Source organism: Zonotrichia albicollis, chromosome 9 (assembly GCF_047830755.1).
Source record: "Zonotrichia albicollis isolate bZonAlb1 chromosome 9, bZonAlb1.hap1, whole genome shotgun sequence".
In the NCBI taxonomy this organism is placed as follows: domain Eukaryota; kingdom Metazoa; phylum Chordata; class Aves; order Passeriformes; family Passerellidae; genus Zonotrichia; species Zonotrichia albicollis.
The window spans coordinates 25102304-25121627 of NC_133827.1; the positions used below are offsets into that span (position 1 = coordinate 25102304).

At 44.7% G+C, this 19324-nt stretch overlaps 1 protein-coding gene across 1 annotated transcript; it reads right to left on the reverse strand.

Moving 5' to 3' along the window:
• Positions 1 to 5611: 5611 nt before the first annotated feature.
• RNF228 (ring finger protein 228) lies at positions 5612 to 9185 on the reverse strand. Its single transcript, XM_026794907.2, has one exon. The coding sequence runs from the start codon at positions 8562 to 8564 to the stop codon at positions 7722 to 7724; it is 843 nt and encodes a 280-aa protein (XP_026650708.2). The 5' UTR covers positions 8565 to 9185; the 3' UTR covers positions 5612 to 7721.
• Between the last annotated feature and the right edge of the window lie 10139 nt (positions 9186 to 19324).

The window sequence follows — 19324 nt, forward strand, 5'->3', positions numbered from 1 at the left end:
TCACAGCTATATGATTTCACCGCTTATTCTTTTAAAGACGAACTGAATTAAAATTTGGGAAAGGATAAGGAGAAAGAGAGTGAAAAAGAGAGAAAATGAGAAAGAGCAAAAGAAAGAAGGAAAGAAGGAAATAATGAAAGAAGAAAGAAGGAAAGAAGAAGGAAGGAAAGGAGAAAAGAGACAGAAAGGAGAGGAAAGGACCGGAGAAGGGTGTTGCCAGTGCGGGGCTGCGGCCGTGCCCTCCGCCGCAGGAGCGGGCGAATCCCGGAGCTGGGGCAGAGGGAAGGGGGCGGCCGGCTCCAGCCCCGGTTCCATCTCCCGTGTCCATGCCCTGGCTCCATCCCCGGTTCCGTGCCCTGGCTCCATCCCCCGGCTCCAGCCCCGGCTCCATGCCCCGGCTCTATCTCCCGGCTCCATGCCCCGTGTCCATGTCCTGGCTCTCTCCTCCGGTTCCAGCCCCGGCTCCATCCCCCGCTCCCGCAGCGGGCACTGCCCATCCCCTAGCGGGGCCGGGACCCGGCTGATGCCGCTGTTTTGCCTTTTCCTTCTCCGCCACCCATCCCTGGAATACAGGGATCCCGCTTCCCAGCTCCCGTCAGTGCCAAGCTCTCAGTTCCAGCGCCCCAGCATCAGCGGGCTGAGCAGAGCACAGCGGGGCAGACACAGCGAGAGCTGCGGGGCTTCGGGGCACCCTCAGGGGCACCTCCCCGTCACAGCTCCCGAAGCCTCGGGCCACAATTAAACAACTGCCCACGAAAAATAAAGAACTTAGGGTGTTCGTTTGTTGGTGTTTTCTTTTTTTTTTTTTTTTTTTCTGTTTGGTTTTGGTTTTTTTTTTTTTTCTTTCCGGGGGCAACACACCTAATTAATATCCCGACTAATTTATTAGTAATCATCACCAAAGATAGACTTTTCCCTCCCCTTCAGAAAGAAAGCAGAAGGAAGTTGCAAACTAGAATGTCACCTATTTTCCGAGCAATGTTGACACTTATATAATGCAGGGAGATCAAAATTTATTGTCACATAGAAAAGTTTGCCACCTAAATAGAAGAAAGAAAGTGTGTTTTCTATTTAATGGTGTCATTTAATTTACTTCAGAGTTTTCAAAAGTTTCAGATTTTTTTTTTTTCACGTAGGAATACTTTCTTTCTCCTAATATTAACTGTCCAGCTAACAAGTCCTTATTTTCCACATGGAAACCAAGCTGGCATTATTGTTCACTATGACTTTTTCTAAGTCATAAAAAGTTTCATTCTTCCCATTTTAAGGGAAAGCAAATTTTGATCTTTATCTCTCTTTTTACTCCTCAAATTTCACTCACGAAAACAAAAAAAATTGAACAAACAAAACCTCAACCAAACCCAAAATGCTGTTGTTGCTATTTATTACTAATAAAAATATCACAAAATAATAGCTACAATGGATTTGTCAGATTTTGCTAAACAATCAAACAGTTTAGAGGAAGGATGGGGAAATGTAGATTACATTTAGACTTGTAATGAGCTGAAGTCTAAAATTTAGGTTTCCTGATGAATCAGAAGTAGCTTTGGGGGAGAAAAAGAATAAGAATAATTCAAATTATTCCCCTCAAATTTCATAATCCAATGAGACTAATCAACCTCATGGTATTTGATTACTGTAAAAATCTTCTTAAAACAGCTGATATATTTCTCAATTGAAGCTATTTGTAAGAGATTACGATCACCTTGATGCCAAATCTCTCAATCTGCATGACATGTGAGCAGCACGCTGGGACAGCTCAGGCGCGGGTCTGAGACGCTGGTTCAGACCCAGGTGTTTTCAGTAAGACCAGACACAGGCAGAAGGCCAACCCTGCTCCTTCCCTGAACACAAGCAGGAGTATTTTATGCTGCACTGATCAAAGATCAGCCTAGTTGAATGTGTCTAGTATGAATGTATGACTCCCCCATGACACAAACCATATTTTGTTAATGCAGTTGAGGCATTTCTTCCAGCTATCTCCATTTCTGCGTGCACCTGGACAAAATGTGAAAGCAGGCTAAGTTGCAGGATTTTCTAGCTTTAATAAAAGTGAGCCACCAAATTTAAATATCCTTCAGAAATATTAGGAATAATTGCCATGAAAAACCCATTGTTTCCTTGACCTGTTTGTAATGTGAAGGGAAAACTTGTACTGTGTGTGTGAAGATTTTGCACCAAGGGACAACTGACAGGGAGCTGCCTCTGATGTGGTTTAAAGGAGAAGAGAGGATCACAAGCAAATACAACATTTATCTTTTTCTTATATTTTTTCTTTATATTTTCTTTATTTTTTAGACTCTTTGGCAATAAAGCATGATAAAGAAATTAACTAACCTCCAGTCAGAAAAGCTTCTCCTCTGGATTGGTAGAACAGACAAGGACAGAAGAGTTACAAAACATCCATAACACAGGGGAAAGGGCCATTGAGCTCAGGAGGGTTTAAGTGCACACAAGGAGCTCTGACAAAGTCAGACACATTTAATTTAACTGAATTTTAGGCTCTCAATTTTGTGTCCATAAAAATATTTCACCATATGAATAAAAACTGCACTGTTTATGCTTAAGCTGGTGGGTCAGAGATGGTTAAAAACCATTCCCCGGTACACATTCATGTTTAAATATGGGCTTCCCCAGCAGCTGCTAAAATTCCGAGTGATGCAGAGAATACACTGTTATGGGAAAGAGATGGGATTGAACCAGTCATGAGCACGAGCAAGGGTGCAGAACAGCCCCTTCCCTTGGGATTCACCAAGAGCTGAGCAAAGCTGTGAGCCCAGGGGTGGATGCACACAGCACACACACACAGAAACTGCACTTCACACACACCTCAATTCCCACTCAGTGGCTTTTGTGTCTTTGCACAACCACTACAGCCAGCTTCAGAGGCAGGATTGAAACAGGGAATCCACATCAACCCTGTAATTATACCTGTACCTCTCAGCCCGTGGTGGCTGTCTGTGTGCAGAAACTCACTCTCCTATCACACATAAACGGTGTTTCATGTGGTAACACTTTGTATAAAAGAGATAGCTCACACAGTGAGCTACCTTGGGATGCAAGCCTTGAAAACACACCCTGTGAATGATGATTTGACTACAGAGAAAGAGCATTAAGGTAAGAAACAACAATATTTCCATTGCACTTGTCCTTCACCACATGTAATTTTTTTTCCAATAGAAGGAAAAATAATAGAAATTTATTAATTTCTGTTCTTTTAAGTATAAAAGCAGACAGAAACTAATTTTTCAGAGTAACAGGGTTGAGATTCTCAGCCCACAGTACTATGATTAATTATGATTTTCAAAATATACTTTCAAAATGCTGTCTCAACCCAGACAAAACTAGATGGGAGGCAAAATACCAGTCACTTCAGGAAATACAGGATATTGCTCTAATTGGAGGGATGTACAACCCAATACCCACTGCTGTTAGCTACTTCTTTATTATTTGGAGTTGTGCTAAATTTCAAATTATCATAATTATGAGAGTGACTGTTATGTTGTTTTATACATAAAACAGAAAATTCTATCCATAAACAGGCCTTTTAGCCAATCAACTAGACAATATTCCTTCCATGCATTTATGAAACAGTTCATTTTTTTTCTGTCAAACCTGGCTTTCCAAGATGAATACACACCATTGTATAAATGAACATTGTGATTCTTTACTGCTTGTGGGCTAGGGGTAAAAAAAGGAATATAATTTATTCTCTGCAACCACAGGATTTATTAGAGACACTTTCAAAAGAGAGAGCAGAAATAACTATGTCACTGAAGGTACAGGATTAATATTAAAAACATAATTGTTTTTAAAAATTGAACACGCAAGCACAAGTTACACAGAAGGGCAACATTAAAGAAGCTGTGGCAGTGATTGCCCTAATGCATTCACACATATTGCCAAAGGCAGGAGCTGCCCACAAATAGCACGTATTGATATTTCTCCTGCAGCTGCTGTTTGGTCCAGCAGAAGTTGCCACCTGTCCCAGGTGAGACAGAAAACCCCAGTTTGCAGCACGATTACTCACCCAGGCTGTGTGGGGATTATCTGGGCTCTGCCCTCCTGCTTGTCTCTCCTTCTCTTGCTCTAACATGACTGACATCTGGCAGCCTATTCCAAATCTCAAACCTCACATTTGATCTTCCCATTTGGAGTCCAGTATGCTTCAGTTAGGCAGAGGAACTGGGGATTATTGCCACAAAAATGTTAAGATCTTTAGGCACAACAGGAAACTACAGATCTTTCACAGTTCACCCAGACTGTGATCATGGAGAGGTCAAAAATTTTTTGAGAAAGCATCAGACCTTTGTTTCTTTTCTTGGTGTTTCCATTTCTTGTGCCTCAGACTGAGTAACACAGGAAAATACTGCACAGTAGGGAAAAAAAAACCCCAAAAAACTGGCAAAAGAAAAACCCCCAGGCTGTAGCTTGTATTTCCCATGATTTCTCCCATGGTGTTGTGGATTACCCTGTCTTCTCTGCTTTCCCACAGAGTGCCCCAAAGTGACACCTCCTGCAAGATGTGTGGATTGTGTGACTGATGCACACTCCTGCTGCATTTCTCTGTGTGGTTTTAAACAACCAGAACACACAAGTGTTGTGACTGAAATAGCTACAACAATGAAACACCAGCAGCCACGCAGATTTTATCTTTCTGTATTTTTACTTAACTTTTTTTACTGAAACTTGAGCAGAGTTTGGCTTTGGACAAGCAATCTTTACACTCAAAGGAACCCAAAACACAAATATAATACCGGGATTCTACAGTAGCCAGAGATTCATACAATGCATGATTTTTTCTGACTGGTACTGTGATGTGGATCCAGACTAACGCTCCTGAAACCTGTGGAGTTTCCCAAAATTTGTGTAAGCAGAGAGAAGGATTTGGCATAAGATCAGACTGTCCATTTTCATTTGGCTCTGATATACGTTTTAATATATGAGTAACAACCTGATATGTAATATGATCATTCAATGTGAATAAGCCTGAAAATCCTGTTTAGGCCTGCGATCTTCAACTTTTTGTAACGTGCCAACCTCTAAATTCTTGAAAGTTGACCCTCACACAAAAGATTTAAGTTTCTGATGATCAATTTGCTTTTCCTACTTACCTTTTGCAGCTCTTTAAGTAGTCCATGGATCCCAGTTGAAACCACTGGTTTAGTCAAAATGGCAAATACTGTTTACAGAGAAAAGGCAAGAATAAAGCTATGATGTGGAAAGTAAAGAAAAAGATGGAGTATACTCCTACTGTAATCAGTATTTCAGCTCCATACCACCTTCAGTGGGACAGCAGCTCCCACACACACTCATTCCCACCTGGGAGGAGCCACTGGTGTGCCCACAGTGCTGCAGCACCCCGGCACCCCCAGCAGCTGCCGGCAGGACCAAGCCAAAGCAAAGAGCAGAGCTGTGCAGGGGGCTCAGGCTGAGCTCCAGGAGCACTCAGAGCCACCCCTGATGTCCCTGAATCACAGTGGTGACACTGGCTGGGCTCACCTGGACCGCCAGGTACTGCAGCTGACCTGGCTGAACAGAGCTGCAGACACACACACTGCACTTGCAGGAGAAGCACAACAAGGAAAATCAGATATTGGTGCATATGATGTACACATGTACATATTTTATATATTTATTTTTCTTAGAAAACATTGCTGCTGTTTATGTCCATTAATTTACATATATTTATTCCTACTACAGTATCATTTACAATAATACTTTCACTTCTATAGCACCTCCTCTTCAAGGATCTCCAATTGCTTAAAAACATTAATAAATAAAGCCTCACATCTTGCCTGTGAGGTAGGTCAATGCTATTATCAAACTTTACAGATGCATTAACTGAAGAACAGAGAGGTTAAGGCCCAAATTTTCAAATATTTGTACCTGAAGTCAAGCACCTAAATTCTCATTTAGATGCTTAAATAAAAGTCTTGTGATTTTCTTTGGTGCAGAATATCTACAACTACTGCTGAAGTCAACAGGGGCTAATGGTCAGGCCTGATTTTAGGAGGCATGACCTTTTAGACAGCTAACAAGCGACTCCAAGTTGGAAAACACTGGTCTAAATACACAAATCTCAGTCAGAGCCACAGTTGATCCCAGTAATTTATCTCCTCAGGGCCTTTATATTATGGTATACAACTTTAAAAGGCTGGTGTGGATCTTTTTCAATAGACATAAGTGACACAAAAATCGTCTACTGTTTCCACAAACTGCATCCTTCATCAGAGTCTGTACAAATACTGCTTGGTTTGTGGGGTTTCTTGGGTGTCAGGGGGTTGTTTTTCACACATCTGTGATAATCAAGACATTGCACAGCACACACCACTTGTGCAGTCATGAAACACATCACACATCTTCACCTGCTGTCTTTACATTTCTACAGAGTCAATTTCTTTGCACTTGTGATAAACAAAGTGGTCAAGTAAAGGTCTATTAAGAGGATACTTGTCAGAATATCATGCAGACAGCTTGCAAAATACACATACTAAAAGATCACTTTTAAAATTCTTGAATTGTTAAGCACGAAAATAATTACCTCATTCCATTACAGTACTGTGTAGAAACACGGAATAAGCAGCGGTATCTTATTCCCAATAGAATAGATTATAACAACTAAATAAGTTTAAAAAATTCAGGCACCAAATGAATTATCCTGCAACATAGAACAGTATCTATATAGAGTGCTCTCCTTAATATACTACAAAACCAGCTGTATGGCAATGTTTCTCCATTTCATATTATGAACATCTTGTCACATTTCAATGACACCTTTGATGTTCCAGCCTCACAGAACAAAACCGTTTTCTATTGTCTTTTACAGAAACTCCCAACACAGAAGATAAACTTGCCAAGAGGGAAACCCATTGTCTTACTGCAGCTACCTCGACCGAATTTTCCATCACAAATTACACTACTGCATTCCACTTTTACAGTGATGCTGAAAGTCCATACTTTAATGTGGGCTCCTCTCACCGCATACAAATTGAAATCAGTGAAATATTAATCCCTGTGACAGGAGGCTCTTAGCTCCAATTTAGAGCTCCATTAATTAAATAATCTTCCATAAATTGTTTTAAGTGCTCAATGTAGTGTTTCAGTCTCCCACATTAAATTAGAATTTCAAAGAATTAAATAATACAGCTTATTTTAAGCAACCATCAGAGGGCTCAACAGCCTTCTAATAAAATTATAATGAAACCATACTCAGTACACTGTAGGAAACTTTGGCTCAGTCTCTTTTAAGATAATACACTTCTGTTACAGCTTCTTCTATATGTTAACTTGGTAACGCCATAAAAGGGAAAATACAAAGCGCATTCAACCCCGTGTTCCTGTTCTGCTCCTAACCACAGCGAACCTCTCCAATTATCATCCAGGTGGGGGCAACAGTAAGCCAGTTTTGTGTAATCGCGGCCGCGTCCTTCTGCATCAGGAGCTCAGCATGCGGGGATGCGCTCCCGCAGAGGCGGGCACCGCGCACACCCCGAGCTCCAGCTCCCCAGGGAGGCCCTTCCAGCATCTCTGCGGGCGAGGCGCGCCCTGCCCTCCCTGCCGAGCGGCCGGGTCACCCTGCGGCCCGTGCGCACCGCCTCGGGCCCACCGTGACAGCGGGGCCGCGGCAGGGCCGGCACCTGTCACCCCGCCCCGCCCGTGCGCTCACCCCCGCCCGGGGCGCCCGGAGCTCGGCCCGGCCCCGCTGGGCCCCGCCGCCGTTACGTGTCGCTCCTGCGGGCGGCCCGGCCCCGCGCCGAGCCGTTGGCCGCGGCCCCGCCGGTGCCCGCCTCGGGCCGGTACTTGAGCCAACAGATGAGCCATGTGACGACCACGGAGAAGAGGGCGAGGATGCTGGCGACCGACAGGCAGATGGGCCCCACCGGCGAGGGCGATGCCGCGGCGCCGGGCGCGGCGTCCCCACCGTACTGGTTGACGAAGATGAGGCCGGTGAAGAGCAGCACCACCATGGAGAGGAAGGAGACGACGACGCACACGCAGCCGGCGCTCAGCGCCGCCCGCTTGCAGCTCTGGCAGCTCTCATAGCCGCCGCCCGAGGAGCGCGGCCCGGCGGGGGCGGGGGGCGGCGGGGCGAGCGCGGCCGCCGCCTCCCGGGCGCGGGGCGGGCGGCGGGGCGGCAGCGGCGGCAGGCGGTCCTGCGGCACCGGGTCGCGGGCCCGCAGCTGCGGCGGGCAGGCGGCGGCCAGCTTGGTGTTGACCGGGAGGCCGTGGACGCGGTGGTCGGGCAGCGCCGTGCGGTGGCGGCAGAGCGGGCAGGCCAGGGAGCCGCCGGGCGAGCGCCCCGGGCCCGGCTCGGCGCCGGCGGCGGGCGGATGCTGCGCGGCGCGCAGGTGCAGCTGGCTCAGGCACTCCTGGCAGAAGGTGTGCAGGCACTCCAGCAGCTTGGGCGCCCGCCGCTCCAGGTCGAAGTAGTTGTAGCAGATCTTGCACTCGTAGTCCTCCGAGCTGGGGGCGGCGGCGGCCGCCGGCGGCGCCGCCACCACCGCCTCATCCTCCCGCCGCCCGCCCTGCCCTACGCCGCCCGTCTGCGCCGGCTCGGCCATAACATCTCGCCGGAGGGGGACGGAGAGAGCCGCGGAAAGGCGGGGAGCGCCGGGCCGGCCCGCGGGGAGCCGCGGCAGCCGCGACCCCGCCGCCTCCTGGCCGCGCCCGCGGGCTGCGGCGGGGCCCGGCGGGGAGGGCGGGGGACGGAGGGAGGGCCCGGCCGCCTGCCTGCGTCGCCCGCCGCGCTGGCGGTGCCGGGGGCTGCCGGCGGCTGCCGCGGGCGGGGGGCGGGATCGGCGCCGCCCGCCCCCGGGAGCGGCCGCCGGTGCGCGGCGGAGGCTGCGGTGCCTCTGTGCTGCCCGCCCGGCGTGCGGGGCACGGCTCGGCTCGGCTCGGCTCGGCACGGCACGGCACGGCACGGCACGGCACGGCACGGCACACGGCGCAGAGCACGGCACGGCCTCGCTGCTGGCTCGCCGGCGGGAGCCGCCCCCGCAGCCCGACCCGGCGGGCTGGGTGCTCTCCCGCAGTCCCTCCGCCCTGCAGCGCTGCGGGGAACACGCCTGGGTGCCGGGCAGCCTTTTAATCCTGGAGTGCGTGTTCTTAAAGCGTTCTGCGGGTTTTAACAGTGGACGAGGATTCCCAGCTGTCTGTATGCTTTGAGACCCGCAGTTACAATGACATGACACTCGTTAGGCACGAACACGGCAGGTGAAGGGTTAATATGGGAAGGCAGGGTGACATCTCTTTCATACACCGCAGCTCACAGGCTAAATGATATTTGACTGCTTTTCGGAAAGAACATTTTGTGCACCGTGATTCTCGTTCATTGTGCACACTGAAAAATAAAAGGTATTTTATTCCGGAAGTTGGAGGCCGAAGGAGCCGCTGATGTTGTTATTTACATCCTGACATCGCTATACAATTGAGAGCTTTCACCCAGTTTACGGGAAAACATCCAAACAGTGAGATGCCCACAGCTGTAATGATACAAGTTAAACAACCTGATAGATTTCACTACATCAAAGCCTGCGCTGTCTCATCAGGGAACTCTCTGGAGAAGCTCTTTTATCTCAGGTGTAGCAGAGGCCATAACAGTGATTATTTCTCTCTGCAGTTCCGAGGATAGCTCCAGGCAAATCCACTCTGGCCTGAGAGCTGTGTCATCTTGGATGCTTCTGCCCTCCTGTGCCGTGGGACATGCTGGATCAGGGGTGCTTCACAGCAAATGCTCTGAAAGCTCTCTCCTTCTCAGTGCTGTCTGTGCTAGGGCTTTGTTCTTGAGCTCTGAGTGTTCTTGAAGAGCGGGGAATCATTGTTTAGAAAGACTGACTTGTTGGAAAGATAAAAAGCAATGTATTTGTAAACTGGGATGACAGATGAGATGATTGTCCTAGCCAAAGGGGGAGCATATCTCAGCTTAGCATAAACTGAAATCATGGGCTAAAGTCAAACAGTGAAAAGTAGGAATGTTCTTTGCACAGAGAGACATTGTTTTTATAATTAATCCTAAGAGATGTTTTAAAATCCTTTAAAAATGTTGGTTGTGCCTCTAAAAAAAAGAAAGGTGACTTTTGCTGTTACTGTCCATAGTGCTGCTTGGCCTGTGCAGTTAAAAATTACCCTTGTTTAAAGGCCCACATTGGTTTGCAGCCTCAGAGCTAATCTGTCTGATGAACTTGGACTTTTTCATCTACCTCTCGTAACTTCCTTTTCTAAAATGAAATCTCATTGTATTTAGTCATACATCCTTATATTCTAAAATGTATGTTTCTGGTAGTTTGTCTGTTTTGGTTTTGGTTTTTTGTGTGGGTTTTTATTTTGATTTGATTTGGTTTGGTTTTTTTGCTTGCTACTCTTTCCCAGTTAGCATCATCTTCCTATTTAATTAGTTCCCTGTTAAAACATGTCAGATTATCCCAGGCAGTGCACTTTTCTTTAATATTACTGCCACTTTCATAACTCTACAGCCTCCAACAATTTTCAAAACACGTGAAAGTCCTCAGATCCACACAAATATGAATTAATATTTCAAGTACATTTTTTTGAGGCACTGTATCAAATGCTTTAATAAGGTCCAGATACATTAGCTGCATTTCTGGTTCAGAGTGCTTCACCCCTGCCTTTTGTGTTCTGAGTTTTCTTATCTGATGGATATCTGCCTTGAGGTCAACTGAAACTCCATCTAATAAGTATGTGAAAGTCAGCACTGGAAAAGCTTCCTGTAATTCAGGCATGAAAACTGCACAGGATAGATGGGGAAGTTGAGCATAACTGAAAAAATAATAATCATTAAAAACAGCTAAATGCAAAATTAGGATTAAATTTACTATTTTCTTTGCTAAAACTAAGAATAGGGGAAACTGGTGAGTGGTCACAGAAACATCCTGGTCCCCAATCACCCCTGTGAGCACAGTGCTGGATAACTCAGTCCCGCTCAAGTGAGGTGCAGTCCCTGCAGGACATTATTCAGCACAGCATGTAAAGTGCATGGGCCTCACTGCTGCTGAATTACTGCTTTGTTCTGGACCAGAACAACCCCTCTTCACCTCTTTGTGTCTCTAGTGGCACTTGCAGGTTCTGTCCTTGCCCTTCTGCTAGCACAGGAACTCATGTGATGACATGGCCAGTCAGTTCTTGGAGACAATCCAGCTGAACGCTTTTTACTTTTTAAGGGAGTTTTTCTGCTGGAACAGCTCAGGGAAGCAGGTTGTTGCCTGGGTGCATGAGGTCTGCAGCCAGTGGGAGGAAAAATGCCAGAGGCTGTGTGGTCAGGAGAGGAAATGAGGTGGGACCACAGCGCGGCTGATTTACGTACATTTACCTTACCATGGAACCGAGCCATGAATGATCTCAGCCCTCCTGTCCCAGTCCAGCGTCCTGTCATGTGTGTGTTACAGCTGGGTCAGAGGCAGCCCCTGGCAGCCCTATCCTGCAGCACAGTGTCCCCCTGTGTCTCTCTGGGAGGCTCTGGGTTCCCATCTGCTCCCTGTGCCCGCTGCTGCCCTGGCTCCTCAGTCCCTTGGACAGGGAGGGTGCCCAGCCCGCAATTAAGGTGGCTTCTTACCTGGATCCTTCTGGTGACTGACCCTGTGACTCTTCAGAAGCAGAGGAGCTGGGCCATGAGTACTGGAAAATACCTCTGTGCTGAATTTGAAGACTTCCTAGGCAGCGAATTGAAGAGATGAAATATTTTTTCAGATTTTTTGGAAAAGTTACCATATTTACAGAGATCCAGATGTATTATCTCTTTTAGTCACTTTAATGATAATGAATGTTTATTTTTTGGATTGTCAGGTTGTAGGGACTGTTTTTTAGTGGGAAACATGTATTAGTTATTGTAAGAAAGCCCCAGAATGTAGCTGAGCTCATTCTGAGGGCTGACTTTTGTCTGAAACACTACAGAAGACTTTGGATGTTATTCAGCAAAAGTTGTGTTAGAAGTTCAGAGCAAAAGTGGCGAACAACCCTTACAAAAGACACATTTTTCCACTTAATCTGCAGCTGGTAAGAATTGATTTTTAGTGTGGTAAATATCAGACCTAATTTATCCTGTGCAATGTGCCAGTTTCATACTGGTGCAAGATTTGGTCTAAGAAGAGTTGTAACAGTATAAATTAACAAATCAATGAGTCAAGCCCAAAAGCTCATAGAAGAATCCTCCTGTTTTTCATAAGGGACATATTGACATACACCCCTGCAGCAATAATGTCATGTTAAGGTAGTTTAATTCCCCAGAAAATGTGTTCTTATACAATAAGTGTTTTTCACTTTTGATGGGTGGCAAAAGATGTCTTATTTTTATGCCCCATCATTGCATAATAGGATGCTGCATCATCTTCTGCTTTCTTCACGTTGACATTTTATTTCATATAAAGTATTTCTGAATAATTTATAATTAAAGTGCTTTTTTACCTTTTCTGTATTGGAACTTCTGTAAAAGCTATTGCATGTTGGTCTATTGCATTCAGTACTGAAAGGAACATTCATTTTCAATAATATTTGAAAATAGCCATTTCAGGGAGCTGAAAAAGAGAAAATGGATTACAATTATGAGCAATTCTACATCAGTCACAGCCATATAAAAATATGTTAATCTCCTAATGTATGTAATAAGAAATATGCAGAAGTAAATGCAATGTTTGACACCACTCTCCTACCAGTAAAACCTTTATTGTGTTGTATCTGCTAAATACTGTCCTATTTCAATTGGCTCAGGAAATGAGAAATGTCTGAAGGACAGACCTTTGCTGACCACTCACCTCTTTTCTCCTGGGTTAAGCTCTCAGCTTCTCCTCCTCACATAGTGTTCACCTGCAGCTCCAAGCACAGACACACGCTGGCTGGTGTCAGTCTCATGCCAAATTTTATTGGCAATAAAAGGATGAGGGCTTAAACCTGGGGGTGATGTATAATTTCTGATGGGAATGATTTCTTGTTGTTCCCATCCACGTCTTTTCCATAATGTGTTTTCGGCACATCCCTGCATTACAACTGCATTACAAGCTTTTGTTAAGAAATAATGAGGAACAATTTGAAATTGCGAGACCATGTCCAGCAGGTGCCTCTCCTTCTCCAACAGCTAAACTCGAGCAGCACAAAGAGATCCCCACAGATGTGCTATCCACAGAAATGTTTGAGCTGATGGCAGACATGGGCTGGCTCTGCAGTTTGGGCAGAGGTGGCTCTGGTGTTCCCTGGGCACACCTGGGTTGGGTCCAGCCCATGGGAATTTCAGGTTGGATGGTTTGGGCTCCAGAGCTCCAAGAGAATTCCCATCTCCTCTGGTGTGGCACGTTATTGATGGCTCCTTGGAGCAGCAGCTGTGTTAGGGCAGATCTGCCCTGGGTCTTTGCAGGGGTTTTATTAATCTTATAAATTTTATTAATCTTTTAGAAAACAGTATTTAAATTGGTGCAGCCTTCCAGGTTGGCTGCAGCTTTTGAAACGAATATATTTGTATAAAATTTACCTTCTAAGCTAATGGTACTTCTTCAAACCATGTGGTGATGATATAATTGAATCAAGAATCTGGGAATTCATTCTTGGATTAACTGTTGGGGTTTTTTGGGCTTTTTTTGTTCGTTTTTTTTTTTTTCCAAAAAGAAAAAAGCTAAAAAGAGAAAAATAGGGAAAGCCTCAGAGAAGCCTTTTGTTTTAGCCAGCACTGTGTTTTCTGCAGTTCAGAGTAATAGTGAAAATTTAATCCAATGGGTGCTGGCAGAGCCTGTTGGGGCTTGCCTGGAGCAGCAGCCTCTGCAATGAGAGGGATTTCTGTGGAGCAGGGGGCATTTTGGATGGGGAACTGCTGTGTCTCAGTGGCACCTTGGGGCTCAAAATTATGGTTCTGTTTGCCACAGTAAAGCAGCTGGGTAGGGAAATGTATAAAAACAAGATTAATAATTATTATTAATTGTGATTAGAGTAATTGGTGAATGCCAGCATGGCTATTAGCTCTTGGGCAGTTACTTTATGCTGCCCAAATTGTCCTTGCACTGCAATGACACAGTCTATGGAATCACTCTAACAGATTACTGAGTCCTTTTGGGAACTCTGTTTAGAAGACACAGTACACATTCCAGTTACTGATTTTATTTCAGGATATCATTGGTAACCTTGAGTTAAAATAGGGATGGTTATCTCTGAAGTGAAATCCTGAGCCAGTGAAGCTGGTTAAGAATTTTTGTCATCAGCTTCAAAGTGGCCACGTTTTTGTCCTTGATAATGACAGGGACATTTTTTTCTTTTTAAGACAGCTTGGAAACAACTACTATTGTTCAGACCACAATATTATGTATATGTGCTTGAATCAATTCAGAATGAGAAACAGATGCAGAATTTGGGATTTTTTTGCATTCATACTATTGCATATATGCAGATATTAAAATTATAATTGTTTGTTTGTTTTGAGCTGAAGTGAACACATGGAAGTTAACACATATTATACTGACTAGGGGTTTTGTGTAGAGAGAAAAATACCACAAAGTTTTTAAACAAACTTTAACATCTTCTCACAAGAAATAGCAAATTTAAACATTGCTTGACATGAGCCTAAAACCTGCCTGGGTCTTTGCAACCCTGGAGAAGCCCAGCCTCTGCTTTTAAAAAAGGCAGAAGAGCAAAACCCAAGTGTTAGGGGTGAATTGGGAACAATCTAGATTCTAACAGAAAACATTATTTTGTTGCTGTATAAACCATGTTCTGAGCACTGTGTGCCCTTTAGTGCCTTCCCTCTAGGAAGGAAATATTGTAAAATCACAGATTTCCTGACACAGGGAATTGATTGGCATCTGATTCCATTGCTTCAGAATGCTGAACACTCACTTTATTAGAACTATACTATATTGTAATAATACTAAAGTACATTAAATTATTACATATTATTACTATATTGTAATAATACTAAAGTACATTAAAGAGAGATACTAAACTATAGTCTATCATATCATGCTTACTTCTAACTTCTACCTTCCTTCTAACTTGTGAAAAACCCAGGACTGTCAGCTGATCCAATTGGTCACCTCAGGTAAGCAATCTCCAGAACACATTCCACATGAGCACAACAAGAGGAGCAGCACATGAGATAAGAATCGTTTTTTCTTTCTCTGAGGTTCCTCACTGCCATTCCCAGGAAATATCCTTGGGAAGTTGTGCCTTGCTTTTCTCTGGGAAGAGAAATGCGGCCACAAGGAGATGTTCAGGCAGGAGCAGGGACTGGGAGGTGCACGTGAAGGAAAGCCCACAGAGCAGAACTGCACAGGCTGAGGAGGAGGAGGCTTGGGGGGATGCTGGAGCAGGCTAATGGGCTCTGCTGGACCAGCCCAGGGACTCAGACACCCTGAGTCTGCAGAGATCTCCAGCACCTCAGGGGGATGGGGGCTGCCAGGGGGTGCTGCCAACTCCGGAGTTACCCTGCCAGGGGGACGGCAACTCCAGGAGGAGAGGGAATATCGGGTTTGTTCCTTGGCATCTCCTGCTCCATTGTCCCTGCTGCTGGCCCCTCATTCTCACAGTACTGGTGGGGAGGTTGAGAAGCTGGATTCTAATGGGCTGATTCGATATTAAATATTTTGTAACAAAACCAACTTACCACTGGGATGTGTTTCTGATGGGGGTGAGAACTCAGGATGTAACCTTTGGAGAGAAAACTCTTCAATTAGCTAAAAATGTGGTCCTAGCTGAGTCAAGAAAGAGATTCCTTCATCCCAATTTAAAATCTAAATTACATTAATTGAAGAGTGTATGGTTTCTGAGTTTTATGAGTAAGAATAAGTGAAAATTGATTAAATTGACATTTCTTATTCACAGTTGTTTTCCACACAAAAATGTGGACTAAATTTGTGGACCCAGTAGTAAATGCCATTTTGGATGAATTCCACTGGATTCATTGTTGCACCTTCCTTAGCCAGTGTAGAATCAGACCCTGCATGCACAAGTTTTCTAATTTAGACCTGAGGGTATATAATTAGGGCTGAGGTTCCATTCCAGATCAAGTCTTTCACATGCAGACTATAAAATCAGTAAAAAATAAGCTTAGTTTGGCAGGGACTTCAAAAGAGGCCTTTGGATGATTTTATGAACAACAGAAGAGGCAATTCGTTCTCCATGCTAGAAATCAACATATATCTCATTTTAGGAGATGTGATCTATACTGACTGGGGGTTTGTGTAGAGAGAAAAATACATATTTGAGAGAATTTTTCTTAGGACCACGTCAAGTCCATGTAAACACTTCAGCCTTCAAAAACCTTATCCCCTAATCTCAGAGAAACATTCTTGCCCAACATATTTAGATCAATAGTTTTGGTTCATTTATTTATGTTGTCTTGTCTTTTTGATTGTCTAAGTCTTCAAATAAGATTTTAGAAGTTTATCCCAAGTTTCTGTATTAATTCTGCAGGAAGCTTGAACATTGATTTAAGAGTTGTGGTTTGGATTTGTAGATGCTAATGCAAGAAAGCTCCCAAGGAATGCAGCTTCTCTCAACTCTTGCACTGAAAGAGACATCAAAACCACTAAGGAAAGGAGCTAAAACCTGATTTTCTCTTCAGCCATTGCCAGGAAAGCTTCCAGCCAGATGGATGATCCGTGATGGATGGTCAACAATCATAGTTTAAAGTTCTGAGTGCTGCCATTGCTTTTCAAAACTGCATATTCCCCAAAAGAGCACAAATAAATAGAGAGATAATGGGGTGGGCATGGGTGTCTTATCTAAAACAATCACGGGATATCTCAAGTCTTGTTTGGTTGCCCAGCGTGTGTGCAAGAGCCACAGTAAATGCTGCCCTGACATCCCCAGGGCAGAGGGTGCAGCAGCTTCTCTCAGGTGTGGTTGAACACCTCTTAAATGACATCTGGCATTCAAAAGCTTGATGCAGAGGAAATATTTTACTAAGATACTTTAAAAAAATTACACTAACCCTCCATGCAGTTGACAGAGTTTGCATTAAATAAGACCAATTATGGTCATATTTCTCTCCTGCAAAAAAACAAAAGTTCAAACTCCCTTCTCTCCCCAGCCAGCCATTTGGTGATATTTAAACACATTTCAACAGCAAAATGTTTGGTCTGGAATGAGGTATAGTAGAAAATCTCTCCTACTATAAGTTATTAGAGGTGAAGGATCATATTTATGATCCTATTCTGCAGAGAGAGGAGGGAGCTGCACAGGCAAGGCCCTGCTCTATCTTGAGACACTATGGTTTCCACAGCACTTGAGTTTTTGCTTTGGATTTAATGCCTATCAAAGGCCAAATAAAATCCAGTTTGAAGAAATGTTTTTAGAGAAAAAAAAAATTAATTGCCTGCCCCCAGTTCAGTGATGTCTCCACAAGGAGGTCTCTAAATGGAGCTTACCCCTGTATTTCTGTATTCCATATGGGCCCTTTTCCTTTTTTCCTTCCACTGATCCAAAGATGGTCACATTTTTAAGGGTTTGCAAACTGCTTCAGAAAGGAAGGGCAGGACAGGCTCAGGCTCAGGAAACTCACTGGTGACAACTGAAAAAACTTCATTTTTTCAGCTTCATTTATCCACATGGAAGAACAGCAGGGCTCCTGCTTCATCAGCAGTTAAGTAGTAGTTTCTAGAATCACGGCTAATTCACAGATTATTAAAGGTTTTTCCCACTGCCCTGTACAGTTAATTTCACAGCTTCCACTATTTGAAGTGGATAACTTGTATTATTTTTAATGAATCAAGTTAAATGCTGTCAGACCTCCTAATGGTTGTTTCTATCTACTATACCTTAAAAAATGTACATATGCATCCTTCTTGGTTTACTGCCAGTCAATCAATGTCACAGCGTTGACAGATGGATGTGGGATTTTTTGCTGTCTTTAAAATAGGATCAATGACATTAAAGCTTGTCATGTAAATAGTAGAAATAAAGCAGAAAAACCCAAGAGCTATTTATGTTTTTTAGGATGACATCTGTAATGTGGGTGGCATAGAATGAAAAGTAGAAAATTTCAAAGCTGTTCATAATTGAATGAATTGACTGAGCATATATTTTTTTAGCAGTTTAAAAGGAATTAGTTATGCAAAGTCCATGCATGCAAGCAAAATAAATGTATGAACTAAAGATAAACCTATGAACTGGTTGCACAAATCTCAATCCATTTATTTGCTCATTTTCTATTCCCACCTTTTCTTCTCTGGACTGTTTGCTCCTGGAATAGACTTTTTGCTGAAACTCATAAATTGCCTGAAAAAACATAATTTAAGAGGTCAGCAGCTCCCAGCAAAAGCCTCTGCTGCCCTTCACAGGATGCTTTTTGTTGGCTGAGGCTCTGCAGGGACCAAACAACCCTGCTGGCCAGGCTGACCTGCCCTGGCAGAGCCCAGCTCCATACTGCAAATAGATTTGAGACAAAAGAAAAGAGCCCTACGTCTCTTGCATTCCAAACAAGTGTTTGACAGAGTGACTCATGCTGCCATAAAGCAGGGATAAACACTTGGAAGACATAAAGCTGCAGCTTTAGGGGTGATGGCAGGAAGTTTGATGGATGTAAGATGTCACAAAGAGAAGTTTGAAGGGGAGGGCAGAGAGGTGCCTGGCTCTCAGATCCATCCTCTGCTCTGGGCAGGAGGAGGAACCATGGAGAAAATGCTGGGTATTTGGAAGTGCTCTCTGGCATGGCAGGGTAAAGCACTGCCCCCAGCCCTGGGGAGTGTCAGCTGTGCCCCAGAAGAGGAGCAGGATTGAACTCAGCAGCTCCTGTCCCTGCTTTTTGTTCAGATTCCTGTGTGCTGGCTGTGAGCTGCCCATTATCAGCTGGCTTCTCCAAGGCTGCACACTGTGCTCAGGCTTCTCCTCTGCTTGTGGGCTCAGACCAAAACTGGCTTCTCCAGAATAATGGATTTCTTGAAGGAAAAGGCAGCTGTAAAAAGCAGGGTATTACTCTGTATTTGATAATAATTGCTCGAGAACCGTAATCTTGTCTCCATTCCTACTCTTGCTGAATGAGGATTCATCGGAGAGCCCATGCCAGGAGATGTCTCAGAATGAAGCAAGCAAAGGGAAAGGATGTTTGCCCAGCTGTGCCCCTCCAGCAGAGCTCTTGTCTCTTCAGCAAAGCTGCACTGCCAGCCCGGCCATTTCCAGGGGAGATGGTGGTAAGGGTCTGGAGCTGCTCACCCTTAACAAAGACCCTCCCAAGCCCTTTTCCAGCAGTGATTTACAGAACCTGCTGAATTCCCTGGTCTTTGTGCCATCCCTTCAGTGCAGGCACTGAGTGCTGTAAGCAGAGATCACCAAACAGCAGCATGGGAACTGCTGCAAAAAAAATATTAAAACCCTTTCCACAGCTCCAAGCACA

Coding starts and splice junctions, on each gene's coding strand:
- RNF228 (XM_026794907.2), bottom strand. CDS start 8,564: ATGGCCGAGCCGGCGCAGACGGGCGGCGTAGGGCAGGGCGGGCGGCGG.